Here is a 27,340-nt window from a genome sequence, read left to right on the forward strand (position 1 = left end):
GAATTGCAGTTTGGTGAAGCTGTTCCAGTTAGTGTTGTTTCATAACCAGTAATTGTCTGTGAAGGTTCTCAGTCATCCAGGTCATCGTAGTCAAAGGAGCTTGCAAAGAAAAGCGTCTGGACTTCTTTAAGTTACTTGAAGACGTTTCACCTCTCATCCGAGAAGCTTCTTCAGTTCTGAGGTCAAATGGTGGAGAGTCCCAGATATAAACCTAGTGGGAGTAACCCCCCACAGAGGGACAAAAGGACCCCCTGATGATCTTCTAATCGCCTGAGCCAAGGTGTGAAACTGGGTGTGGGTCCCAATCAGCCAGAGTTTCGGGTGCATTCATTGTGAAACCTGGCCCCACCTTATCATGCAAATTCCTGAGATCAGATGGCCCAGGATGTGAGTGGGCGTTAAGGAGTAATTCATTTTCCTTGAATGACTATTATTTTTGGGTTTTTTTTTAACACCTGGAAAAATAACCAAAAGTACTTCCAGCAACTAGACCAAAGTTAGACAGTTTTTGTGACTGATATATACCAACTTTCTCATTACTTAGCTGTAATTTAGCAGCATTGAAGTCACACAGTCAATTTTGTATTTACTTGGTGAATAATTAGCATGGTACACCTGGACTTTTGAGTTGTTGAGTAATAGAAATGTAGAAATTTCAATAATTTTCATCAGTTTATGGAGATTACATTTTTTATTTACTTTTATTGCGCAAAAAGGAAATATCGCACTGTCTTCTGTGTACTAAAGCCAGATCAATCACTCTTCAAGACCGCCCTGCTTCCGGTCATAATGTATGTCCCTGTTTAGTGTTTTAAGGCAGGTTTAATCGCTTTTGTCATGTAGACAATGGTTTAACAGATAATGTAAAACACAAATATATAAAGTATAAACTAAAGTCTATAGCGTTCAGATGTGCTAAGAGTTATGAAAGAAATTTAAATACCAATGTAGACTTTTATTTTGAAACGCGCACGTCCGCTGGCAGCGAGCGGAAATTAAAGTGGCTGATTGCAACTTCATGCAGCGCAGACGTGATGTGTGGAAGGCAGTGAATCGTGGACAGTGTATAACAGAAACCCAGTATTCACAGTGGGTTTTTTAAGGTTTAATTGGCTGTATTACGAGATTCAAACCAGTCCTTCGCAATTAAAGACAATGTGTTTCTCTGACAGCAGCCGCTGGTGTTTTCGCGTCTACGGTTGCTAGCTAGCAGTTAATACGAGCTAACGTAACGTCGGGGTCAGAATTCAGGATCAGCAGTAGTCCTGTTTGACGGCGATTTTAGGGATTAGTGGAGTTCCAGACGTCTGTGCGTCCGGTACTGCTCGATTTACCAGAGGGACACAAAATAATTAGCTAAAGGCTAACGTTGTACAGCTAGCTTATATGGTTTATAGCATTCCTCAGTGCCACGGCGCCGTCGTGTCCACGTCTCGTCTGCCAGCTGAGCTAGGCCACGTCCCTGCGGGCGTATTTCACTTACTAACATTGGACGGATTGCAGTGAAGATGCCTAGTGAGCGGAAGGAGGAAGGAGAGCAAAGATCACTAGAAATGTGAAGGTCCTTTAGCGTTCATGACTGTCTGTTAAACGTCTGGACTTCCGAGCGCTTGCCGCATATACACGGCATGTCACGTAGACGGATGTGTTTCACACCGGGAGAATAGTCTTCACTGAGCTCGTTGGGTTGCAGTAACAACCTGAAATATCGTTAGACTTTGTTTGGGAAATGGTTGGGTTTGGCGCAAACCGACGGGGAGGTCGCCTCCCGTCCTTCATCTTCATCTTCTTGATGGTGATCATCGTCGTGCTGTCTTTCAACTACTGGACAGTGTCCAACAAGCACGGCCGCTTGCTGGATGAGCTGGCGGAGGTGCAGACGCAGGTGAAGCGCACGGACGCGGCGCGGAGCCGGCTGGAGAAGCGGAACTCGGAGCTGATGGTGCAGGTGGACACGCACAGGAAACAGATCGACCAGAAGGATGGGGACTACAGCGTCCTGGAGAGCAAGCTCCAGGCCAAGGATGCTCTCATTAAAAAGTGCACAGATGAAAAGGTACATTTCTCTTTTTGCCTTTGTCTTGGTTTGATCGAGTTAAGTGTCGTTTTTACTGAAATTTAACATTGCAGGTCACGCAAGGTATTAGAGCAGATAAAACATTTCCTGGGTACGGCACAGCATCTATACAGAACCAAGCTTATTCGTCTTTGACCGAGTGTCACTGTAATAATTATGTGTGTTTGGGGGCAAGACTGACTCACTCATTTTTTTTAATCTAGAGGTGGGTGTCATGTTCTCAGGAAAAGCAAACAGGAATGACAAGAAGGTTCTTCATTACACCAAATCGGGGGTGTATGGACAAGTATTACTTGTAATACAAGTAGGAAAGGACAATATTTAGCCTCAGTCATATCACCATGTCTAATTTCACCACCTTATCTCATTGTTGTGCTGTAATCTCAGCACTTTATATCAGAAAGTGCAAATATCTTATGTACTTAAGAGAGGTGAGGCAGGCTGTCTTGAGTATGAGCCACATAGTTTCATCTTTCTCGATTGCTTTCACCTGAATATTTCTCCACCAAGAATATCTTGCTAGAAATTAACAGCTGACAGCTTCCTGAATCAAAAGGGTGTTTATAGGCCTCTTAAACTGTGGTTTTGTAGGTGATTTTCAATTATTTTGTTATTTGAGATGTATTATGTGATGCAGGCTTTGGAGCATACACTGGTGATGTGGTGTGTGCTGTTGGTCCAACTTCAGAGGTGCTTGTGCTAGACAGAGCAGTGTTTCATTCATCTAGAAACAATTAATTTTGCTCGATTATTTTGGTTTGCACTGTTAATTGTTAGATTTCACTACATTGCTGCCAACTATCTTCCGGTGCATAACAGGGGAAATTACATTCACAAAAGAAAGCAAATTGAATTCAACTTTATGATGTTGTTTCTGTTGCTGATTTGCTCTTTCATTCTATCAGCACATTATTACACGTCTGTGGGGGCATTTATGTATTCACTGTGAAAGGCACATCAAAGCGCGCCACATGGACATTCCCACTTCTTGTCCTGCACAGTTACCCAGCCAGTATTTCACTGGCTTTTATGTCCCAGCACCTTCTGAACTTTTGTTCCGAGTCCAGCCGCCCTGGGTGTGTAATTTGCATCCAGTCTGGCTCGGTTTGATGTTTTTCAAAAGCAAAAGCTTAAAATTGTTTAGCTTATGTTTATCCAGTGTGGATTGTCGCTCTCTGGTTTGACCACAGACAGCAATAAAACAAATGCAGCATTCATGATTTTCAACTAATCGTTTTAACTTCATGCAACCTTATACAATAAAGCAACACATTTATTGCATAGTTACAACTAAATCTGCAGGATTATCAGGTTGGGTAAGGTTGTGGGTAACATTGCCTTGCTTTGCTCAACATTTATTGATGAGCTGTCCTTAGCCACAACACACAAAACTTTCTCCCAACGTTTGGAGTCAGGTTACTGGTAAAATGTAATTGACCTGCAACATAATACTTATATGATACTTATAAAGGGCTATACATGAACACACTGGCTGAACACATGAACACATTGTCTAAGCTCCCTTATTTCTTGACTAAATTCCAAGATCCGGCTCTGTGTTTCCTTATTCAGGATAAAGGTAGCCATTAAAGAGTGGTTGTTCTCCTCCTTTCTTCTGTCAACAGACCAACCTTGTTTCAACAGTCTGCCTCACATTGTGAGAAGTGTGTACCACAAAGAAAGTGACAGATAAGTCTGATAAGTGGCTTTCAAACAGTAGAGTCTATAGTTTTTAAGTTAGGTGCAAGAATGAATTATGGAGCCTTATACTTCTTCATTTAGTGTGACCATGTTGTTCTAAAGAGCCCGGCGGCACAGGGAGGCCATTACCCACTTATGAGCGTCTAACAAGCCTTAGTCTTAGAGCAGTTGACATTAATGCTGTATTTCCTGTCCAGTCTTATTGACCTCCTTCTGGCTCAGTCAGTCTGCCCAACTGTTTCAAGAGCTCGAATGCCTAACAATGACAAATTTTTGGTAGAAAGGCAGATAAAGTATATCCATAAAAATCAGTACAAATCCCGTAGCTCTGCAAATTAATATTTTCAATATGTTGCTTCTATTATTTTCAGAAAATATGGCTAAATATTAATGACAAAATGGTGGGTACATGCATCCTAGTGAGCCTCCAAGATCTTTTTGATGCTTTGGAAAACCTTGCTGCCACCTCAGTTGTATTTATAGAAGTATAACTTCAACTTAACTATAGCTGCTGTTTTTACATTTCATGCTTTGAAATCCATATTTGTAATCTAGTGGGACAGAAAAAATGTAGCTTTTGGGTGTCACTGTGATGTCCAAAGCCTCAAGTTTCCTTCCTTCCCCCTGCTTAACTTTCTTGTTTGGTATTTTACTGCTCTTCATGAGTTTTTGCATGCCATTTATTTTACTAGAACACAAAATAAAGCGCAGCCAGAAGCTTCAGGGTAATAGAGAGACTTTTAAGTTTCACATCATTAATGTTTATTGCGTAGCTGTATTGGATTTTATTATGGTTTACCTGGTGGCAAAGTGTAAATAAAAAAAGCCAAAACCAAAAAACTCATAAACTAGCAATAAATGAGCTTTCAGTTTGTGTACTGGTGCTTTTTTCTTTTCTGTGAAATAAATCCTGAAACATTTTGTAGATTGAGATCACAGAACAGGCGTTGGATCAGTATCGCATGACTCAGAGTACTGGAATAAAGAAAAGGGTTGTACTGACTGCAACCAGTTTTCACTATGAAGCATAACAGGATTAACCTGTTCCCCTCTTTTCATTCGTGCAGCTGTCTGATAATGCAGGAACCTAAACTGGTTTTATCTTTACCATAACTAATACATGTTTTTTTTTTCTTTCTTTTAATGTTGCAGATGAAGCTGCAGGATGATGTCACAGCCCAAATGACAGAAATTCAAAGGCTTAAAGGTAAGACTTCTATGGGCTCAAAATGTGGTCATAAATATTTTGTACTTGTAAAAAAGATTTGTATGTGTAAAAAAGATTTGTGTGTGGACTTAGAAAAAAAAAACCCTGCAAGTTACAAGTACGGATTTTTGACCCCATTTTTCTTCCCTTCATCTGATTGGTCAATGTCATGTCAATCACAAATGTAACAATCCAATCAGAGAACAGATGGGTTTGGCTGTCGAGGGGCGCTTTTTTTGAACTGCAGGTCTTTGAAGGGAATAAATGCCCTTTTACATGCCAACCCAGCGTTTTCCTTCATCACCACGAAGGAAAACAGTCTGTGGTCGTCCGAGTTTGGTGATTTTTGTGTCACAGGTCTACGTGTTTAATACAGGGACTTCCACAGCCTTTTCAACAGCGCTGCGGACCGCGGGGTGGGGGCGGGCAGTGTTTTGGAAATGACAGTCTTCATTACAAAGCTTTCTTCGTTATGAATTAGCATACATGTTTTTATTGAACATTTGAAGAACTAGCAAAAAAAACAAACTCTTGTAGAGGACATAAAGTCAGAGATAGAAAAGACAAGGAGCAGGTGCATCTAGTACAGGTAGAGCTGCTGCAAAAACCCACAGAGCCCAGCAGCCAGCGTAACAAATTCTGGATCCTTTGCTTTTAGTTAGCAGTTAGCATTAGCAGCGCATCCTGCATCCGATGTGAAAGGACTTTTATGCTGCGCACTGTGACTCACAGCAATGGTCCTGGGTCAGCCCTGACTTTGTGTTAAACTAATCCTAAAGTAATAATGTTATTTCTAACCACTGATATACCACAACTTTATCCTTTCAACAGCTACTGAAAGTTAGGGGACCTAGCTGCTATCGGATATTTATATAGCGATCCTCCAGCTTCAAACGGTATCACCCTTCAAGGACCTGCAGTTCAAAACAGCGCCCCTCCGACAGCCAAACCCATCTGTTCTCTGATTGGATTGTTACATTTGTGATTGACATGACATTGACCAATCAGATGAAGGGAAGAAAAATAGGGTCAAAAATCCGTACTTGTAACTTGCAGGGTTTTTTTTTTCTAAGTTCACACACAAATCTTTTTTACACATACAAATCTTTTTTACACACACACAAATCTTTTTTACGCACACACAAATCTTTTTTACGCACACAAATCTTTTTTACAAGTACAAAATATTTATGACCACATTTTGAGCCCATAGACTTCAGCCTGTGTTGGCCAACAGAGGGCACTCTGGCAATTCCTTTAACACAGAATATGTAACATACAAAGCAATTTCATATAGCAGTACAAGTCTTTCAATAAACTTCTTCAAAATGTTTGTTTTTGTGTGTCTGTTATTACAAACAGAGCAGCTAAGGGAGCTCAAGCAAGAGTTCATGAAGCAGGAAGAGCAGCTAAGAGAAGTGAAGAAAAATAACACTAACTTGGAAAGAAAACTGGAATATGAAAGGTATGTTAGTTCTTTACATGTGCCTGAGTCTTAGATATACCCATATTCGAGGAACTGTGAGCTCTGAGATTAAGGCTGCACAATTAGTCTATCACAATTTTGGTTTTCCACAATTAAATGAAGATAATTAAACGATATTGAAAATGCATGCTACACCAACAGAACGCAAATCACTGCCTGATGATGTGCCCAGCATGTGCCAATCACAGCTTTCCCCTGCACCGCACAGCATGAAGTTTCCTCATTCTATTTGACCGTACTTATGTGGTACAGATAAGACCATCAGAGCAGAAATCAAAAGTGTGGCACAGCAGGAAGTGAAGTGGTTGCTCTTCGAAGCAGATTATTACCCACTGTTTGGAAGTACTTTGGATTTAGGGAAAGTGATGTTAACCAAGAACAAATTCAACAAGTGCTGTAAAATTGCGTCTGCATGGCAAAGCAGTGCGACTAACTTGTGCTGCAGTTTGAGGTGTGTTTTTTGTGTGTTTGCTTAATTGACGCATCAAGACCAAGCAAAACAGTGTAGTGTTTGCTAACATGAATCGTCAAATTCTCACATCCACAAAAGCGAGCTTGTACAGTGTGTCCGTCCAGCTCACAAGGATTCACTGAAATTACCTAGAGGCAACACTCCATTTGGCCAAACACAGTTATCCAGTAGACAAAGTGAGTTTAATTTAAAAAAAAAAAAAAAGGGATAATGGTCAACTTACTGGACAAAAGATATCTTATCCCCTTGTGCTATAATTTTTGCAAAAATGGCGCTGTCTGCAAGAAATCTCAGGAAATTATAGAGGGATTGTACAGCTTTCAAGTAACTGGCTACATGCCTATCATGCAGGTATCATGAATGGAGTGAAATGCTATATTTTCTATATTTTGCTTCTAGAAGTTACACATACAATAGTGGAATAAACACATTATTTGTCTGCAAAGGTTTATTATCAGGAGTGTAGGGCAGTGTAAAATAGAGAAAAGCAACTGTTGATTTGATTTTGTTTTATAGTTTCTTTATGTATAAAATTGAAAAAATTCCTTATTGTGCAGATGAAACTGAATGAATACATGTTAACTAGTTTACAGTGTGGACGCCAGATTGCACAACTGAAAGACGAGTATGAAGAAGCAAAAAAGACTCTGGAGGAAGAAACACTAAAGCTAAGACAGGTTAGTCTGATTAATCTTAACAAAAAGGATAAGAGCTATTCTTGTGTTTCTTTAGTAAATGATGAAAAGTTTTGTTTGCACATTGCATTTATTCACTACTTTTGGATCTTTAACACAGATGTATTTAAAATAGAAATGAATTGTCCTGTGTTTCTGTTCTCTAAGCTTTCCTGTTCATTAAACAGCTTTGTCTTTTCTGTAATCTGCTTTCCTTTTCAGAGTGCAGTGGATGGTCACAAGAATGTAGTGGGGGGTAGACATGCAGATACAGAGCCTGGTGTGGAGACGGCTGGAGAGCGCCATACAGTGGCCACTCACCGGCATGACAGACACTCCGATCTGAAAGGTAGAGTGATTAAGTTGAGCAACGCTGCTATCGTTTACTTTACGTTGCTTTCTACACGTTAAATGAAGATGTTGACTTTTAGGAGAAAATCATCAATAATAATTGCTCACATGGATCTTTTAATATTTTAATGTAAATAGTAGTTACCTCACGCTGTCTGGTTGTTAATCCTGTTAATATGCTAGCGCTTCACTCCCATTCCCTGTGCTGTGTTACAGAAGAGATGGGTAAGCCCGGCAGTGATGCTGGCATGCCTGGTATTGAAGACAGTGAGGTGGGAAAAATCGACGATGTGCAGTTTGGTAAGTAATGAATGTAAACTTTCAGAGATCAAGCTCAGCAAATTATTGATTTGAAAGAATTCTGTAGCTGTGTAATGACAAAAACATTTGGACTTTTTAATCGGCCAGTATAGGTATTGACAGACCATAATCAGCATTAGATTAGGCCTTAATATAAGTAAACATGTTAGTTAGATTTAAATTCACCTCATCACAGTTTCCATGAAGGAAGAAATTTGCTATACAGACTGAATCTGCTTTTCTTTTTTCTTTCTTTTTTTTTTTTACCTGCCTTTAAACTTGTTGACTCTGCTGTTTGGCCATTTTAACATGAGAGTCTAAAGGGAATGAGTCACTTCTGGAGTCAGCCTCAGGTGCCGCTTTGAGGAATTATGGTTCTTTTGTGGGCAGCATGGTGGTGTGATGGTTATAAACATTGCCTGATGGGTTTGAATCCATTAGCTGTCCGGAGCCTTTCTGTGTGAAGTTTGTATGTTCTCCCCTTGTCTGTGTGGATGTCCAGGTTACCCTTCCTTTTGCCCTATGGCAGCTGGGATGGGCTGCAGTGAAACTCCCAACTCTAAATTGGACAAGTGGAAGAAAATGGATGGATAGTTCTTTGGGTTTTCAACTTGGGTTTCATTTTTCAACCCCTCAAGGTTGCTTTTTAGTGAAATACAGTGAAACTGAATCCGTAACTAGAGAACAATAACTGACCCACATAGCTTACTTACCTGAATAGTGCATATAAAGTGAGGAAATCCTTCTCCCTTCTGTCACTGATTGTAACCCTACCCTTTTTAAAAAAAAAAAAAAAAAAAAAATCCTTGTGGCAAGTAGGTCACTGACCTTTCTCACATTGTCTTTGGCCTACAGGCTTGAAGAAACCAGCCATTACCCAGAAACACGACGAAGCCCCGGATGTGGCTGTGGGAGCTGGTGCTGGACCTGGAGTCGGGGGAGCTGATGGTCCCGGAGGCCAGGGCATGTTGCTGGACCAGCCCGGACTCCAGCAGGACAGACTGGATGGCCGAGCCGTAGTGATTGCACCTCCAGGCATCAACAAACAGGGAGACAAATCAATAGTATTTGAAGAAGACAACAAAGTGGGTATCAAGGCAGATGAGCTGGGAGAACAGCAAAGGCAACTTCGAGGTGCAGTAACCACATCCATGTAACTGCTTTTCATTTTAACAATGTTTATTTTGAGCCTTTAGGCATGGGATAATAATGTGACTACAGCTTATTATAGATTTTTAGCTTTTGGGTGGTTTGTCTTTTGCCACATCTAGACTGAAAGGGGAGAGAACTGTTATCCTGTTACATTATTTGTTTACAGTTCCTCCATTTGTAATGAGTTTTTCAAGTGATGTGTAACCTCTTTCAAAAGTTTGAGTGCTCCCTTAAAGAAGGCAAATATAGCTTTGAGAAAGCAGTACTGGGAACAACTGCGCCTGACGTTTGAAGTATTTGTTTTGTTTTTCTAATAATCAGTTCCCAGTGATGTCAGAGTTGAAGGTGAACACTTGAAGAGGATTCCTTTGCCCCCCAACCCTGCCCAGGTGCCCAATCCCATCCAGCCTCACCACGCCAAAGACCAAGTTCCAGCAGAACCAGTACACCACCGCCAAAGTGAGTTCCTCTAATAAACTCTGAAAAAGTGAACCCTGCTATTGGCAATGAAGGTAGTGATTATTTTCTTTTCTTTAACTCATTGATTGATTCCACTCAAGTACAATTATAGCATTTATGGTAAGTTAGTTCTGTTTATACTTTTCTGAATATCTAATAAGGCAGGGATTAAAATATAACTTACTGTGGTGTCATGTGTACAGTTTTTCCAGTTTCTAAGTCAGTGCATCCTCCTAAACATAACACATTTTCATGAAAGATGGGACTTCTAAGTATATAAGTCCTATCTGAACATGGTTAGGGCTGTCACAGAAGGGTCTCTTGCAGGGGGAGAGAGACAAATGACACACTTGGCTCCTCAATTTTCCTTTCCTGTTACCTCACTTCTGTTCTGCTCTACTGCGCTTTCTTCCTCCTTCTCTCTCTTTTTTTAAAATGTTCAGTTCTTTTCTCTCTTTTACACTTCCATCTCATCATCTGCAGCCCTGCTGCTTAAAAAACCCACTAAGTTTTCATTTTGTTTTTCTTCTGCTCTGATCCTTCTTCTAAATTTCAATTTAGTGTAGAAGTTAACACCCTTTAGGTGATTTGTTTTTGCTGTCATCTCTGTTTACATTATCAGCTTACAGACTGCACAGCTCATCCCAATTCCCATCCCGGTTTGAAATCTGTGAGGGTCTAGACAGGAACATAAGCAGTCTTATATGCTGGTGTGAAAGAAACTGCAGCAGTAAAAACTCATTTTCGAGTTAGTTTTCGAGTTAGTTTTCAGATCTCTCCAAAGAGGCCTCTTATTTGAAGCCACATTGGACCACACTACCGCCACCACATGCTGTGAATCTTGTGGTAGGCAAACTCTTAATTTATAATACTGCATCCAAGACCACGATTGGCTTTTTTTTTTTTTTCTCTTCAGAAGGCACCATGTATTTACCTCATCTTTCTCATCTTTTGTCATTCTCTTAATGCAACTACTTTTTCCTTCATGCATACATGATGCAGTATTTCCCCTCCCTATCTTCCTACAACTGCCTTCGCTTCCCTTCCGTCCTGATGAGGCCCTTCTCTGCCTCCTGCAGGCCGATTCTTTGATGAGAACGAGTCCCCAGTAGATCCGCAACACGGCTCTAAGCTGGCGGATTACAATGGGGATGATGGGAACGTGGGTGAGTATGAGGCTGACAAGCAGGCCGAGCTGGCCTACAATGAGGAAGAGGATGGTGATGGTGGGGAGGAAGACGTTCAAGGTGAGCCAGGCCGGGGGATTGGACTGTTTGTCCAGATGTTTATCCACCATTCCTCCTTGCTCCCTCCCTCCACCCCTGTCCTGCCAACCTGCTACATTAAGTAGCTCACAGCAACCCTGAGTTTGGTCTTTACGTCATCGTAAATACAGATATTTAAAAAAAAAAAAAGAAATGTGGCAAAAATACCTGAGGATCAAAGCAGAACTGCTTTGTGTGCAATTCAGGAGAATTGCATATTTTTACTCAGCCCTATAACAGTCTTAATACCCTCTTATCTTATGTAGAGGGAGAACTTGACCCAGGAACTTGCGGTTCTGTGAGAGTAATTGAGTGGTCATCTAGTGTTTTCTGTCCTGCCTATGTTTCGTTTTAGCTAAACCACCTGTCTGTGCCCACCAAACATCTGACCTACATCTAGCCCAGTAGATATATATATATATATAGCTCACTGTGTTCCTGAATGTGTCTGTGTTCTCCTTGAAATATTGAAATGCATGTCCATGTTTTGTTTGTTTGTTTGTTTTATTGTTTGTTTTTCTCTCTCTTTGTTTTGATTGCCCTTTGGATTTTAAATGAAATTGCACTATTTCATACCGAAACTACAATAGTATTTTTAGGGAAATTGTGTTTTGTTTGAATCTATCAAAGGAAAAAATAATTTTATTTCTGATCTGACAGTTCTGTGATTGGCTGTTTTTTCATTTGTCTTACATTTATCAGATACATATGCCATAACATGAAGTCTCTTATATATATACACTTGCTATTTAAAGTTACCAACAGGAAAGCTAATATCCTAGAATGATGTGGGTTGAGTTTCTTCTAAAATGAACAATCTGTTGATATATTTCTTGTACATAAATCAGTGTTGCTGAAGGGAATCAGAGAGGGCTCTGGATATTACACAATTCACAGAAGGTTGACATCAACATCCTTTAAAGCTTAAAGTCAGCACTACGATGTTACATTATGGTGTCATCCTCATATACCAGAGATTATTCAGAACACGTAGTAAATTTTGCATCTATTTAATTGTGCATTCTCTAATATTTGTGTTTCTCTCTTCTTCTTTTTTTCCCTCTAGATGATGACGATCGAGATATGCAGGGAGATCGGGCTGTGGATTATGGGAAAAAAAGACATCAAGCCAACGACATTCTTTGAATGGAAACTCATACAATCGTATCTCATAAAAAACACATTCAGACCCATCTCCACAAGTGAGATTTCTCTTGACAAAAAAACATCAGTATGTCTAAGAACTTTTATAGGTTGCAATCTCAATGTCATGGACTATTTTGAAGAACAGACATTGCAGCTAATGAAGTAATTCTAAATAATGTAACATACTATGGAAAAAAACACACAAGGCATTTCCCCAAGCTGCTGTTAATTTGCTAATGGCTTTAAGTTATGACAGTAGAGATAATATACTGTACTTTGACTGTTGAGTATTTGATAACTGCACCGGCTCATGCCGGCCCTAATGACCCACATCTGAACTTCAAGGACAGACCATGTTTTGGTTTAGCTACTCTTCTTCTTCTCACTTTGCTGTTGCTTGGTACAAACTCTTCATCTGAGATGTTTATCAGAGACTAATTTGGCATTCTGCCTTTCTAACATAATCGTGGGACTCTTATATGGAAAACTTTTCTGTTTGTTTGTTTACAAGAGTGGGAATGCATTACAAATGCCAAGGACTCTACTCATGGCCTGTTGAATCCGTTTCTTACTTTGACAGACTAAAAAGTGCTTTTCTTTTTTCTTAAATGATGCCATTGCATGCATTTGAAACTTTTTATTAATCAAATTGAGCAAAATACTCATGCTTAAGCAATACTTAGAACAATGTTGGTGTCCTACAGTGTGATTAACCAAGCACATGTGGAGCTGACATACTGTACAAATGCTTCCATGAATGAGGTTTCTGTGAACATAAAATTAGTTCTGTTTGTGCAACCAGGAAAATTGATTTCTCATGGAAAGGCACATGAATGTAATTTTATTTTATTAAAGGTGATGCTTCATGTCATTTGTGACGGTACTTTAGAGTCAATGCAGATGCATAGGTTGTCATCCTTCTCAAAATAGTCGTGTATCTGTGGTGCATCATATCCAGTGGGGTTTTGTGTTTGTTTTATTTATTTGTTTATTTTGGTTGTTGCTTTGTCGACGAGCAGTCCTTTACCTTTATGATCGCTGGCAGAAGAAACGGTTCGCGGCAGTGATCATTGCAGACTGGCTGGTGTTTTTGAGAGGTAAGGGGGTGTGTCTGTGTCCCATACGGGTATCTGCCTCGGAGAGACTGAGCAGAGGCGGGAAATGGCGCCTGGTAACACAACGGTGTGTCATTTTGAAGACAGTCCGTGAGTAGCTATAGAAGGAAAAACTCGGAACCGATCACAAAAACAAACCAGTGCCTCTGCTGTGATGGTTAATCAGCCTTGAGTCATCATCTCCAGCCACTGCGGATCACTGTAAAGTAAGTCGCTCACGCTAACCTACCCCGTTCATTTGACTTATTTACTCCTCATTTATGTAATAGTGGCTAACGACAAGATAGTTATTTTTCCCCTGTCCTGTGCACATCTATTTGCCAGAAGCTGGTTTTTAAGAAGGCTCGGTTAGTTAACCCAGCGGTGCTAAGCTAGGTTATATAGCTAAGGACGGCTAAACATGGCCTACCACGGACCTGGCTAATTCCTGAACAACCTGATATCACGTTTAGTTACATTTTATCTACTCAGTGTTATTACTAAATTGACTACATTGTTACTAGTTCAACAGTCATATAGAATGTACCTACTCTTACCCAAATAAGGTAACAGATGTAACAATGCAGATTGTCGCCAGGTAAATCCTGCTAGCATCCTTTGAACCTAGCATCCAATTTGGCATTCCTCAGCTGAGTTCCGCCAGGGTGGCTCTTTACCACCGTGCTTTCCGTTTAATAGAATTCAAAGGGCGCTCAGTTAGACGTGTCCGTGTACCCCAGCAGACCGGTGCATCAGCTGCATTGTTGGTTAAATGTAGCGGTGATGGGATTAGCAGATAAAATAGCGCTACTGTTGGCTGTTTTGATTGACGATTCCGAGTTTCCGCTGACAAACATGAAGACAGTAACGCCGTTCGAGTGAACCCCTCCACCAAACTTTACACCAGCTTGGATGACCTATGCTTTTTATTAAGTCGTCTTGTTCATTTTTAACGTCATTCCGCTGAAGGCACGATGTCGCACTGGCTTGCAGACGGTAAGTTAGCCTGTTTGGGGGGTTTGGTTTGTTGAATATGCTAACGTTACTTTTAGCGACCAGAGTGCCAGGTCGCATAAACAATGCAACGTTACTTTCAGGCTGACGCAAAGCCTGTCAGTATGATATCAAATTGCGTTAAAGCAGGATTGTGTAGTCAAGTTTGTTTGTTTTTTTTGGTTTGGTTTTATTACGATGAACGAAGCATAATTTGACCTCTTGTACTTGGTTCAGTTGATTAGCTTTAGCTGCTCATTTAGCTGGGTATGGTCGGTTCATAACTGATCAAACATTTTCAAACGCCTGTTTTCTTGTCGCTAAGTGAAGTGGAAATAGTGTGAAATACGTCTAAATGTTAGTGGTTTTTGCCGGTTATGTTGTATGATTCATCTGTTCGTTAAGCAACTTAGCCAACCCTAGCCTCGGGGTAAATTTTGCAGAGCGGACGGGTTGTGCGAAGGGCCTCACTCGTTTTTCCAGTGTGTTTTCAGGGCTAGCGGCTAGCTTGCTCATACAATCTCAGCTGCATGCATGTTCCTATTTCCCGCTCTCTTGCTGTGTGCATGATTCTCGGTCAGTGGCTGATTTCCTTGGTGAAGCAAACATTTAGTGCATGCTGTGCTTGAAAGGTAGACCTTTAGTAGCTTTGCTGTTGCCGTCTTGAGCTTTAGTGGGGTTTGATCGTACAGCAATTAAAACAAGCACTTAAATGATTCTTTATTTAGCAGCAACTCGAAAGTCCGGTATGCTGCGCACATTCCCGTGAAATGCACAAGAAAGAAAGGCATGACTACACAAAGTAATGGACATAACTGTGTTCCTTCATTTCTAGAAAAACCCCTATGCAAAGTGAACGCGCAAAGATGACATTTCTACTCATAACACTTTGTAATTAGGAGAACAGCGGTGTCAGAAGTTGTCGTTCTTTGCTAAACACATTACCATAACAAAAACAAGTAGTGACAGTCTGCAAAGATTAAAGGTAACCGCTGGGATATTGGAATCAATAATACTTGATACTGCAGGCTATAATGGCATATCGATCACTTAAACAAAAACCAGTGTGAGCTTCACCATTATTTTGAGTGTTTCCACTGTAATGTAGAGGAAACAAGAATACATTAAACCAGTGGGCAGAATAGTATCAAAAGTAAAGTTTTAGTTATTGTTTTCTAAGATTTAACAAGTAGTATGTGCTAACATAATTGATATTTTATATATTAAGGGCTGTGTAAGGAGTGCTGTGGTGGATTATCTACAATGTCAGTTATTTTGGAGCGTTTAAAAGTTTAAGAAAAATGAGTATAACAAAGAAACTCGTATGGTTTAAAAAAGCTAAATACAAGATTTGATAACGATATTTCAACAAAAAAAAAAAAAGCTAGCTGAATAAAGGTAGCAGGTAGACGCATTTTAATCCTAGACATTTTTTCTTGTATACTTTTGTGAAATCATAAAACTCACTGAGAAGGGAAACCTGAAATTGTTTAATAAAGAAGCTTTTATTTTGTGATCTTATTTTAGTACAGTGTAAGTGTTTGTGCCAAGATGATGGAAATACGGTGTTCTATAAAGTAAAACAGGATCTTTCAGGAGAATTAAAGTGCACAAGTAGACTAAAATCTTCTTTTTAACTCTCAAAAGCATACACATACAGTTTAAAATGTTCTAAAACTGGATTAAATTGGCAGGTTTATTACAAAATCTCTCCTCATGGCCTTATTTACATTTTTATTTTATTTTTTTTCCCCAACAGCCCCCTCAAATGAGAAACTTTTTTTTAAACTATTTTCTTAAGGAAACCTATGTATAATAAATCATAGACTGCATCCTTCCCTTACGAGTACAGTTACAGTGAAGTAATGACACTGTCTTCACTTGCTAAGTTATTTGATACTTGGAGCAGCCGCAGCTTTCAGGCACACTGTCAGCATGCACGCTCCTGGTGATGTTTATTTTTTTAAGTTGTTTTTTTTTTTTTTTTCACTCCCCTGTATGTGGGATTGGGCAACAGCGTGCACACTTGTGGCATGTTCATGGATACGCCCCTGTGTAAATGTGAAGCAGATGTAGGGAAGTACATTTACAGTATGTGAGATGTGTACTGTATCCAATGAGAAGGTGTGTGTGTGTGTGTGTGCGTGTGTGTGGACTGCTGCTGGATATGTCTGGACACATTTTTAGTTGCGTAACCACAAAGGCCAGGCATGCTTGACAGTTTTTGTTCACTGTGAATTGTTTTTAAGTTTTCTGCAAAGGTTGGCGAGGACAGTGCTAAATCACTCAACGAAATATCTGTAGTTCCCTCAGATTTTGTTTTGTTTATATTTACGTATAGTTATTCAGCTTATGTCTAACACAGGCTCGCCTTTAACATTAATCTTACAAGCACACTCGAGTGGGAGTGTTTGAGTATATGTACAGTAAGATCCTGGGTAACTTTTTTTTTCCATTAGTGGTACAAATGAAAGTAAAGCCAGCTGTTGTTGCCGGATCCACTGATGTAAGTGAAACGGGATCTTGAATGCATCCAGATGTTGGTAGAAAATTCACCAGTGTTACTCCTCTGCACACAGATGCAACCCGTTGACTCGCCCATTTTAAAAGTTAATGCATTCGAGACTGCTAGAACAACTTGTTTGTACTCATTACCAACTGAACGGTTGATTAAATCTGTTGTCTCTACTGTACAGCCATAATGATTTCCTCTGTCTCTTCCTGTATTTGCTCTTTTTTTTTGTTTCCTTTTTCTGAAACAGCCTTACATGTGACTGCTAAAACAATGAGGCTGAGAATGCGTAAGGCGTCTCAGCAACCGAACCCCACTCTGGCAAGCCGCCCATCCCGAACCAAGCGGAGGCATTCAGAAGTAGAAGAGGACACTCCTACTACTGGGAGAGGATTGTTCTCCACCATCAAGAAGTTCATCAGAGGAAATGCTGTAAAGGTAACCTCTTCCAAGCTCGCATCACCCAGTCTGTGAGCAGTAAAAATAAAAATTTGTAGGCAGAGAAGTTATTCTCCTGCTGTCTTTTTTTTTTTTAGCTGTTAAAGAGATGAAATTTTTTTGGGCACGTATGTTAAACACTGCTTTAAAAACCAATGCGCTATCAATGTCTCTAAGTTTAACACAGTGTTTCTTGGTGGAGAGTGTCATGTTTCCCAGGAAATGTCTGGTGGAATGCAGCAGCTTGTCTGAGAACTCGGGCTCTGGTCTAATTTTAGCTTCTGGCTCACAGAGTTGGTGTGCAAGGACAGGAGGTGGTAACAAGTGGAAAAGTCAACTCTGCTTAGAGACGTTTGTCCTATGAAAAGACATATGGCCATTTTGATAATCACACTATACATTCTAGGTTTCTCCCTGCAGTTTCCTATGAAGTCCCAAAAGGTGTTTTCTTTTTGTTGTTTTGTTTTTGCCCTGTCTCTATAAATATGTTTTTAACTCCTTAGTGGGGGGGGGAAGCTTAATTTAGATTCTGACCTTTATGACAATACACTGTGTCATGCAGATATTTTTGTAGGTTCAGTGGAAGCATAATGAGTTTGCATTTGAGAGATATGGGGGGGAAAACAAAAGCAATATCATTTAGCTTTTTCTTTGTTGTTCATGTGTCAGGGTTACTGTGCATGTAAACGGTGGATCCACATTCAGTAAAAGTTGGGCGTTTGAATCACCTTATGCTTCAGTGACATTATTAAATATGCTTAAATGGCACCACCAGATAACAAAAATGACAGACTGTAGCTGGTAATGGGTGCCAAAAATATCTCTACATAAAGAAAAAGGCTCTTCTGTGTTTGATGCCTGATTAGCCTGTTATACTCTTTGCATGTTATATGCCAAGTGCGAGAACTCGGTACTGATTATACCAGCACTGTCTGCGAATGCTTGCTGCAGTATTTAAAGCGGAGACCAGTGTTTTTGTTTATTTAGGGGTGTTTTTTTTTGGGGGGGGGGTGGCATGATTGTGTTGCAATGTTGCAACATCCCCTTCTGTGTAATCTGTCAGTCGCTGAGCTTATGTAATGGTGCGTCCTTAAACTGGTGGTTAAAAACAAACAAACAAAACAACCAAAATTTGGAGATGCATGGCTGGCCAAATCTGCACCAGAACGTGACTTGCAGCAGCAGATGTGGCATCACTTTTGGCGTGCAGGGCAGTTTACAAGGGCGAGAATAACTGGTCTAATGGACCGGTTAGTCAGTCTATATAGTAGATGTGTCTGATGGTCTAATCTAGAACGGTCATTCTGAACCATCAACAAAAGATTTTTCCCTTCTCTCTCATGGTTGGGAAATGTTTAGAGGTCTCAACTGAACAGAGATAAATCTGTTTGCCTTTTATTTAATTACAGTTGCACTCATAACTTACACAACTCCTGTAATGATGTGTTGTCTTGTCAGGTTCAGGAGGAAACCCCAGCAAAGAAGACACGCCTCCACTGTGATGTGGACAACAACCTGATCACCTCTACACCCACAGACCCCAACACACCCAGGAGGAATATAAGCAGAGTTGGCAGGAGAGGATCCGTCAATGGACGTGAGTAACTCAGATAAACAAGATTAGTTATTATTTAGTTCTGTTTTCTCTGCTAACACTGTTGAACGTGTCCCCTCTCCTCCTCTGCAGAGGCAACCAATCACGACAGGAGTAAAGAGAAGCCCAATGGTAGTCTGGAGGAGACGACAGCCGTTGAGGTGACCACCAGCCCTCCCAGAACGACCCTTCTCGGGACCATCTTCTCCCCCGTTTTCAACTTCTTCTCACCAGCTAAGAATGGTAAGTGGAGTCCAAAGTAGTCGGGGTTGTGCTTTCAATTGTAAACAGAAACCACGTTTTATCTTTTTATTACTAACTTTAAAGTCAAACAATCTAACATAAGCTGCTCTTTGACAATAATCAGCCCCTCTTCCAGTTGTTTTGGACTGCAAGTTAGGATGAAGATGCATTTCTTAGTTAGTTCAGAATGGCACCATCTTAAATTTTTCTTCTTTCCATTTTTTTTTTCAGCCTCTTCCGGCTCGGACTCTCCAGACCAAGCATTAGAAGCTGAGGAGATAGTCAAGCAGCTGGACATTGAGCAAGCTGTGGAGACGCCCACCAGCACTGCTACATCCACGCAGGAACTGTGCGTCACCACCAACTACTACTCGAGCGTCTCACAGCTCCCACCTCTGCGACCGCCACACATCCTCGAGGCTTCTCCCACAACCGAAGAAGGAGAGCTGGATACGGATGCTGACCTCCCCCCTCTCACAGGTAGATACCACAGCTGAGAAAACATAGTAACAATGAAGATGGTGGCAACTGATTGCTCTTCTTGTGATGCTGATTTATGGTCTTGATTCTAATATTTTTAAAATACTGTTGTTGCGCTCCAAGCTCCAGGCACCAGTCCAGATATGGCACATGTGGACACCCTTCCAGCTACAGTACCACCAGAGGCATCCTACGAGGAAGACTGGGAAGTGTTTGACCCGTAAGTTTAAAGGCTTGCTACACTTCACTGAACCGTTTCCACAACAAAAACACTACAGTGATTATTTCAGCTTAATCAAGCATGTGGACAGGCAGACAAATTGGGGATAAAGGCTAATGTTTCTTTTTTTATATTGTTGAAAGACCTTTGAACTAAGTAGAATCAAAGTGAAGAGACATGACACTCAGACCACCAACCTGACACCCTTATGTACAGAAGTACCTCACTTATATAGTCTTACTGTCCTATTTTTAGGAAAAAACACAATTAGGAGCATGGTCAGTCACACAAGGCTTTTAATTTTATTGTCTGCAGACTCCAATGGTAGTCATTAAAAATGCGATAAGTAAAACATTTTGGCTATTGAATCTAAGCAGACTCGAGTTTTAAGTTAAACCCTTTTTTTAATGGTTTCCAACTTACTGTGAATGTTGTGGCATTTACTGATGAGTCTGTTTTGGTGTGTAGGTACTTCTTCATTAAGCACGTCCCTCCACTGACAGAGGAGCAGCTCACTCGTAAGCCAGCCCTTCCCCTGAAGACGCGCAGCACACCTGAGTTCTCTCTGGTCCTAGACCTGGTCAGCAACACTTTTTTCAAATTAATGAATCTCTCTGGAAATCTTTAAAGGCCTCCAAAGACTCAAGACATTTTTCTGTGTGTCGATTAGGATGAAACTCTGGTGCACTGCAGTTTAAATGAGCTGGAGGACGCAGCACTTACCTTCCCTGTCCTCTTTCAGGATGTCATTTATCAGGTATGTCTTGTTTTATTATTTTTTTTTTTCCTTTCTTCACGTTGCCACTAGAGGGGGCCATATTCATGTCTCTAAAAAGCCTCAAAGGACAAATTTTTCTTATGGGATCATATTTTCATTCGAAATGATCACTGACCATTAAACTGTCCTGTGCAGGTGTATGTGCGCCTGAGGCCATTCTTTAGAGAGTTTCTGGAACGCATGTCTCAAATATATGAGGTAATTACAAGCTGGTTCTTTCTCTTAATTATTTCTAAATGCTTGAAGATGAGGATTTAAAGTTGAAGATTTTTGAACTCTTTGTTCTCTTTTCTAGATCATCCTCTTTACAGCCTCTAAAAAGGTGTATGCAGACAAACTGCTCAACATCTTGGATCCTAAAAAGCAGCTTGTGAGGTATGTTGAGCTTTATTAGCTGGTTATTGGTGCACAAGAAACTTTAAAGCAAATTTTATGCAGAGCGAATCAAGAGTAGAGCTCATAAAGCAGATGTTTAACTGTTTACTAATTTTGCTAACTTTGTCACCCCCCCCCCCCCCCCCCCCCCCCCTCCTTTCTTCGCCCACTGTGACTGCAGGCACAGGTTGTTTCGTGAGCATTGTGTCTGTGTCCAGGGAAACTACATCAAGGATCTCAACATTTTGGGAAGAGATCTCTCAAAGACCATCATTATTGACAATTCACCACAAGCCTTTGCATATCAGGTGAGACACCAACACCTGATATGCAGGTGTTGCCTGGTTATCAGCAAGCATCAGAGATTCTGACAATGAGTAGAATAATGAAAAAAAATTTTGGGATTTCATTCGTTTGTCCCTCTACTATGAATTGGATATTACTGGGATTTATTCCTGAATATTTAGCACAAAAATCCACTTGAACACAAGTGATAGTTGAACAAAATTTCAAATATGGCTCAACACTAAATGTCAATGTCTTTTTTTGGTACATCACTTGAAACGTGTCTAATACAGTGAAATTGACAGTTTGTATCAAAAAGGGCACATAATGTTCCTCCAACGCCCCTTTTTAGATCAGCTTTAATGCCAGAATTCAGGAACAGAAGCTATATAGATAGATGGTATAGATAGTAACTCCCCAAGCAGAGGATAGAAGGGTGAAGTGACATTACTAGATTAGACAGTGAACTGTTACAGCTACCACTTTTGACTGCTCTGTTTTGGGATAAACACAGCTGATCATCCTGCAGCTAGTGGTATCCTTAGCATCTTCTTGTCAGCGCCAACCGTGTGCATGTCCTTCTTCACTACATCCATGAATCTTCTCTGTGGTTCCTCTTTTCCTCCTGTGTGTCAGCTCCATATTCAACATCTTTTATCCAGTATATCTGCTTTCCCCCTAATCATATATCCAAACCGTCTCAGGTTTGCTTCTCTCTTTGTCTCCAAACAGCTCAACCTGAGCTCTACTTGTTTCTAATCCTGCCTATTCTGGTCATTCAGATTGGTGCACATCTGTTATAGGGAGAAAGCACCACCCACCCCACTTAAGATCTTCAGCTACTTCAAACACAGCAGAACAGCAGATCTTTTCTTCTTTGGTCACAGTTTAATTAAATAGATTTTTTTTTTCTTTGGTCTCTGCAGTTGTCCAATGGGATTCCCATAGAGAGCTGGTTCATGGACAAGAATGACAATGAGCTTTTGAAGCTGGTGCCCTTCCTTGAGAAGTTGGTTGAGATGGTAAGCTGTCCTGTCTTTCATTTACTCTTGTAGGATCAACTACATCAGCAATAAGAGTAACTTGACCATGTGAGTAAACTTAATCTAACCCCCCACCCCTTCGACTTGCAGAATGAGGATGTGCGGCCGCACGTTCGGGAACGGTTCCGGCTTCACGACCTTTTACCCCCCGATTGAAGCCAACCACAAACTCTCGAAATGGGGACAACATGAAAAGACTGAGAACAACACGTGCGTGTAAAAAGCCTCTCTTCGGATTACAAACTACAACATTGCCATTACTTAAAAAAAAAAAAAAAAAAAAAATTAGCCTTTTTTTTTTTGGTTTTGTTTTTAAATTCACCATTGCTTTAACAAGAAAAAAAAGAGAACTTCAAAAGAAAACCTTTTTAAAAGATCTGGGTGAGATTTTCTAAAAATCGTAAGCGCATAGATGAAATTACACACTATGGACAAGCCCAGGTCGTCGACACTTTTTAAGAGACTCTTCAGCTGTGGAGCCAGATATCAGCTCCACACTAAATTCTGAAGTCTTGGTGCTGGTTTAGTGGATATGAAAACACCACCTGGTAAAGAGGAACTCCACCTTGCCCGACCGCAGTCCAACCCTCTGGTGCTCACGCTGTCAGTACTGACGATACGACACTCTGTGGCTACAGACCATTTTTAACAGGAGTGACTGGCCTGTAAATCAATCTGTGCATGTGTGTATGTTTACTCCTAGCCACACACACTCACTGATTCGGTGTATGGGCAAGCCTAAAAACTGTAGCCTTGAAAGTCATATGCATTCCTCTGTAGCTTCGTCAACTTTCTGTTGTTGGTTGCAGTTTTTTTTGGTTTTTTTTGGTTTTTTTGCGCTTTCTGGTAAAACTGGTGTTTTGTTTTTTGTTTTTAAAGATGGGGTTTAAAAGAAAAATTTCATTTCTGTTTGTAAGATACGAGATTTTAAAAGGGTCATGTAAGTTTCATTGTTAACCATTTCCCCATATAGGAGAACCTGTAAATGACAGTCCGCTGCATAGTCAAATAAAATGGAATAAATCCAGGACTTTATAGCTTGTTCTCATTCTGAGGTTTAAATGAATGTGTTGGCTTCACACGTGGACACAACATGGCTCTTTGATTTAAATGTTAAGGATCTTTTGACCTGTAAATCTGACACATTGTAATGATTTAAGGGCATTCATTCTCAAAGTGATGTGTCACCGTTAACTCCTCGTTTTAATAGCAGTTCGTCATTCGTGTGTAATCAGTATTGTCTCCGGCTCCTGAGCAAGTATTCTCGCTAAAACCTCGATCGGTTTCTTTTAATTGTCACGTGTAACTTGATGGCTATATCAGTAGCATTATGACTAATGTAGCGCACCTCTGCCAGTGTGTCATAAAGTCTACCTGTGGCAGAAGTCAATGGCCAGACCGTGTACCAGCTATACCTGGCACCAGCAGCATACTGTTACTGTCAGCTTCACCGTCTGCCCCTCTGCCTGTTTCACATGTTTTTCGTAGTATTTTTAAGCGTTTGTTCTTTGTTTTTAGCCGTTAAAAGGATTGTTTAAGAATGGTAACTAAATGAATGTGTTTTTGGTTTTTTTATTTGTTTGGTTTTTTTCCCCAGCATAATTTATTGATGATGAGACGCACAGTAGGGTGAAGTGTTGTCCGTGTTTTGGCCACTGTACAAGCCTAAACTTGGGAGGTCACGGAAACTCGGATGCCCGTCGCTAATACAAGCCTGTGACGGTGTGGCAACGTTTTCTTTAGATTTTGTTGGAATCTTAAGTGCATTTTATGTTACAGCGTGTGTGCGTGCGTGTGTGTTGCCTGTATAGTGCCATACAATACAAGTTCCTCCTCGTGGCTTTTCTCCCATGCTCCAACCCATAAAATACTTCACTGGAAAGAGACAATCAAACCTCCAAGCTTTGCTGATGCTGAAACATGGAGATATCCACCCTTTGACAATTTATTAATTTTCTTCTTCTTTTTCATTGCCGATAGTGTGCAGTATATATATTGTGTACTGTGATGCCATTTGAGTCGTGCCCCCATGTGGAAATTGGCTAGGTTGAATCCTACTCTTCCCAAACAATCCCTGCTGCTCACGGTTGTTTTTTGTTTGTTTTTGCCTTTCTTGCCGCAAGTAAATTGCTCTCCAGAACTTAAAAATCAGCTTGTATTCAAGTTACATTGTTAAAAGCCACAACGGTGTTTGCTCAGACACAACGTAATGAGTACACATGTACACAGACTATGAATGTAACGTGTACGTGGGCTGAAGGCTCAAGTGTCTTTCTATGATTCCATTCAGAGTCAAAAGTAATGTGCTTGGAATAGGGGACCGGTCTCGAGATCCCACCGTGGTAGCCCAGCTCCCCATCCACCCAATGATCTCTCACCATCCTGACCATCTTCTGTTATGCAAGCCTCACTCTGTGTGGTGCGATGCGCTCAATCTCGTCACTGGGCTGTGCGATTATGTAAAATCGTCAGTCATGGCTTTTATTCTGAAGGGTCAACAGGAGGCATTGGATACATTTCATCCAACTCATTTTTATGTGCATTACCAGTTTATTGTACACTGAGTGTTGTACAATACATGCAGCTTCATGTAAAAAAAAAAAAAAAATCCTTAAAGTAAGGAAAAAAGCTTTTGTATTTTTGATTTCTAAAGGCATGTCATATCTACTTTTAAATGTATTAATGAAGATTTAACTTTACATCAGATGGAGTTTTGTGTTTTCTTTTTTTTGTTTCTTACAACTATCTGTATGTTTAGTTTAGCGCTATGTCACTGAACTGTTAAGCTTAGCATGTAAAGAGTACAGCTTGCTTTTGTGGGAAAGTCCTGAATTAAATTTAAATCATGGCACTTTTTCTGCCAAAAAGATCAGTCGTGTCGATGCCTTTTTTTTTTTTTCTTATTGTTTTGGTTTAATTTTCAGTATACATTAAGCCATTTTACTTGCAAGAATTGCTATTTGTGCTGAAGATGTATTTAAAATGTTTTAGGAGATCTTTGTTATCTGTCAGGCTGTATGCTATTGTAAAGTGTATATACAGTTCATTTCTGAAACAAAGTTTTAAAACGGTTAAAAACATCTTGAATGCCCTTTTTTGTTTTATTTCCTCTACAGTTCAGATGATGCTGAAAGCTGTTCTTTAAATTCTGGGAGGACAAAGGTAGAAGTCTGATATCGTCAATTCCACGGGAATGATGGCACAAAGTATTAGAGCCTACAAATGTTGGATTTAGTGCTTCGTACTATTTATCTCAACAGAGTTTGATCAGCATAATGTTTACTCAGTGTTTTGTGTTGCGTCTAATAAAGTTAATCCAATATTTTTGCTTAAAGCTCAAAGGCTGCACTTAAGTCAAAATCACACTTTTTTTTTTTTTAATCCATCTTCAAATTACAAAAACTTTCTTTTGAATGGTACAAAGGTATTTATAACCTAAAGTTCATTAACATTTACAGCTTTGTGAAAAATTAATTGCTCCCTTCTGTACTTTCACATTTGTCATGTTTCAGATCATCAATTGTTCTTTTATATTAGACAAAGATGACCTGAGTTAATATAAAATGTTTAAGGGAAAAAAAGCCATCCAAAGCTACCTAGTCCTATGTTTTTTAAAAAGTAATTGAACGGCCTGTTTAAGGTCATGCCAAAGCATCTCAATCAGATTTAACTCTGTACTTGGACTAGGCCAATCCAAGACCTTTTTGTTTTTCCAGAGCCATTTTGGGGTTGACCTGGTCGTATGTGTCAGATCATTATCTTGCTGCACACTCCAAGAACGCTTGAACTGAAAAACTGACTCTCATTCAGGGTTTTCTGGTAGAGAGCAGAATTCCTGATTCCATCAAGTCGTCCCCTTTCTGAAGCAGCCTAGACCATCACACTCCCACCACTGTCTGATTGTTGGTATAATATTTTTTATGAAATGCTGTTTTGATCCAGATATAAAAGGACTCAAACCTTCCAAAAAAAAGTTAAACTTTTGTCAGTTAACAGAATATTTTGCTACTTCCTTAAAGTCTTGTGGATAATCATCTCGTCTCCTGGTAAGTGTGAGACGAGCCTTTGCGTTCTTTTTGATCAGCAGTGGTTTTATCCTTGGAATTCTCCTATACATATATTTCTTATTGTTGAATTATGAACTTAGATTTTAACTTAGGCAAGTGAGGCCTGCAGTTCTTTAGAAGTTGTTCTGGTTCTTTTGTGACCTCCTGGATGAGCCTCTTGGATCAATTTTGGTCGCCTGGCCCATCCTGGGAAAGTTCACCGCTGTTGAAGTTTTCCTTATTTGTGGATAACGGCACTCACTGTATTTGCTGGAGTCCCAAAGCCTTAGAAATGGCTTTCCAGGCTGATGGATGTCAGTCTTCTCAGCAGTTTCTTTAGATCATGGTGTGAAGTGTTCCTTTTTGAGATCATTTAGCCTTTTTCAATTTGACAGACATCTTCTAGTCAGCAAATGTTTCTGACCAAACAGGTGGTCTGCCTGTGGCTGGTAAAATTGAACTCAGATTACCCCCCCCCCCCCCCCCCCCCCCCAAACCGCCCCAAGAAAACCTGTGGTTAATACAAGCGGATTCATAATTCAACAAAGGGGGACAACTTTTTAGGTAGGTTTGGATAACTTTTTCCCTTTAATAAATTACATCATTATTTAAAAAGTTCATTATCTTTGTTTTATGGTCTGAAACACTGAAGTATGACAAGTATGCTAAGAAATTAGGACGGGGGTAAACACTTGCTTTTATTATAATCACCTGTACAAACAAGATGAACAAGTCATTTCTAAGAAGTGAAAGATGTTGGGAGAATATTTAATTCCTATTATTTGCTGTATTTGCACTGGTTTGATTTCATTTTTTTTTATGTGAGAACCTCTCACTTGCCTGGGATCTATGTAGGTTTCTCTCTGCTCTCTGTTTGACCATGCGTGTTTTTGTAAGCACCTTCTCCTCAACATACAAATGGAGCTGCAGTCAAACAAGAGGTGAAACA

The 27,340-nt window shown here is 40.1% G+C and overlaps 2 protein-coding genes across 7 annotated transcripts; both read left to right on the forward strand.

Moving 5' to 3' along the window:
* Nucleotides 1-998: 998 nt before the first annotated feature.
* On the forward strand, nucleotides 999-13,161 carry golm2 (golgi membrane protein 2). 4 transcript variants are annotated; one of them, XM_085270522.1, is made up of 10 exons: nucleotides 999-2,056; nucleotides 4,931-4,985; nucleotides 6,348-6,450; nucleotides 7,530-7,620; nucleotides 7,840-7,966; nucleotides 8,185-8,268; nucleotides 9,124-9,402; nucleotides 9,742-9,879; nucleotides 10,959-11,126; nucleotides 12,211-13,161. In XM_085270522.1, exons 1-10 carry the CDS (start codon nucleotides 1,730-1,732, stop codon nucleotides 12,288-12,290), a joined length of 1,452 nt encoding a protein of 483 aa, XP_085126648.1. In that variant the 5' UTR covers nucleotides 999-1,729; the 3' UTR covers nucleotides 12,291-13,161. The 4 variants fall into 4 exon arrangements, with proteins under 4 accessions (XP_085126648.1, XP_085126657.1, XP_085126666.1 ...); XM_085270531.1 differs by having other exon boundaries at nucleotides 8,188-8,268; XM_085270540.1 differs by lacking the exon at nucleotides 10,959-11,126.
* Nucleotides 13,162-13,272: 111 nt separating this feature from the next.
* ctdspl2b (CTD (carboxy-terminal domain, RNA polymerase II, polypeptide A) small phosphatase like 2b) lies at nucleotides 13,273-25,874 on the forward strand. 3 transcript variants are annotated; one of them, XR_014892167.1, is made up of 14 exons: nucleotides 13,697-14,380; nucleotides 17,140-17,327; nucleotides 18,786-18,924; nucleotides 19,015-19,164; nucleotides 19,396-19,644; nucleotides 19,768-19,864; nucleotides 20,333-20,444; nucleotides 20,535-20,621; nucleotides 20,778-20,840; nucleotides 20,938-21,017; nucleotides 21,199-21,325; nucleotides 22,229-22,324; nucleotides 22,436-22,555; nucleotides 25,462-25,874. XR_014892167.1 is itself a non-coding variant. In XM_085270509.1 (13 exons), the coding sequence occupies exons 2-13, from the start codon at nucleotides 17,163-17,165 to the stop codon at nucleotides 22,499-22,501; spliced, it is 1,431 nt and encodes a 476-aa protein (XP_085126635.1). In that variant the 5' UTR covers nucleotides 13,273-13,611; nucleotides 17,140-17,162; the 3' UTR covers nucleotides 22,502-25,423. The 3 variants fall into 3 exon arrangements, 2 of the variants coding, with proteins under 2 accessions (XP_085126635.1, XP_085126623.1); XM_085270509.1 differs by lacking the exons at nucleotides 13,697-14,380; nucleotides 25,462-25,874 and adding an exon at nucleotides 13,273-13,611 and having other exon boundaries at nucleotides 22,436-25,423; XM_085270497.1 differs by lacking the exon at nucleotides 25,462-25,874 and having other exon boundaries at nucleotides 22,436-25,423.
* Nucleotides 25,875-27,340: the final 1,466 nt, after the last annotated feature.

This window comes from Mchenga conophoros, linkage group LG1 (genome assembly GCF_057382185.1).
Source record: "Mchenga conophoros isolate Kocher_MC1m ecotype Shallow Benthic linkage group LG1, M_conophoros_male_GT1.1, whole genome shotgun sequence".
NCBI lineage: Eukaryota > Metazoa > Chordata > Actinopteri > Cichliformes > Cichlidae > Mchenga > Mchenga conophoros.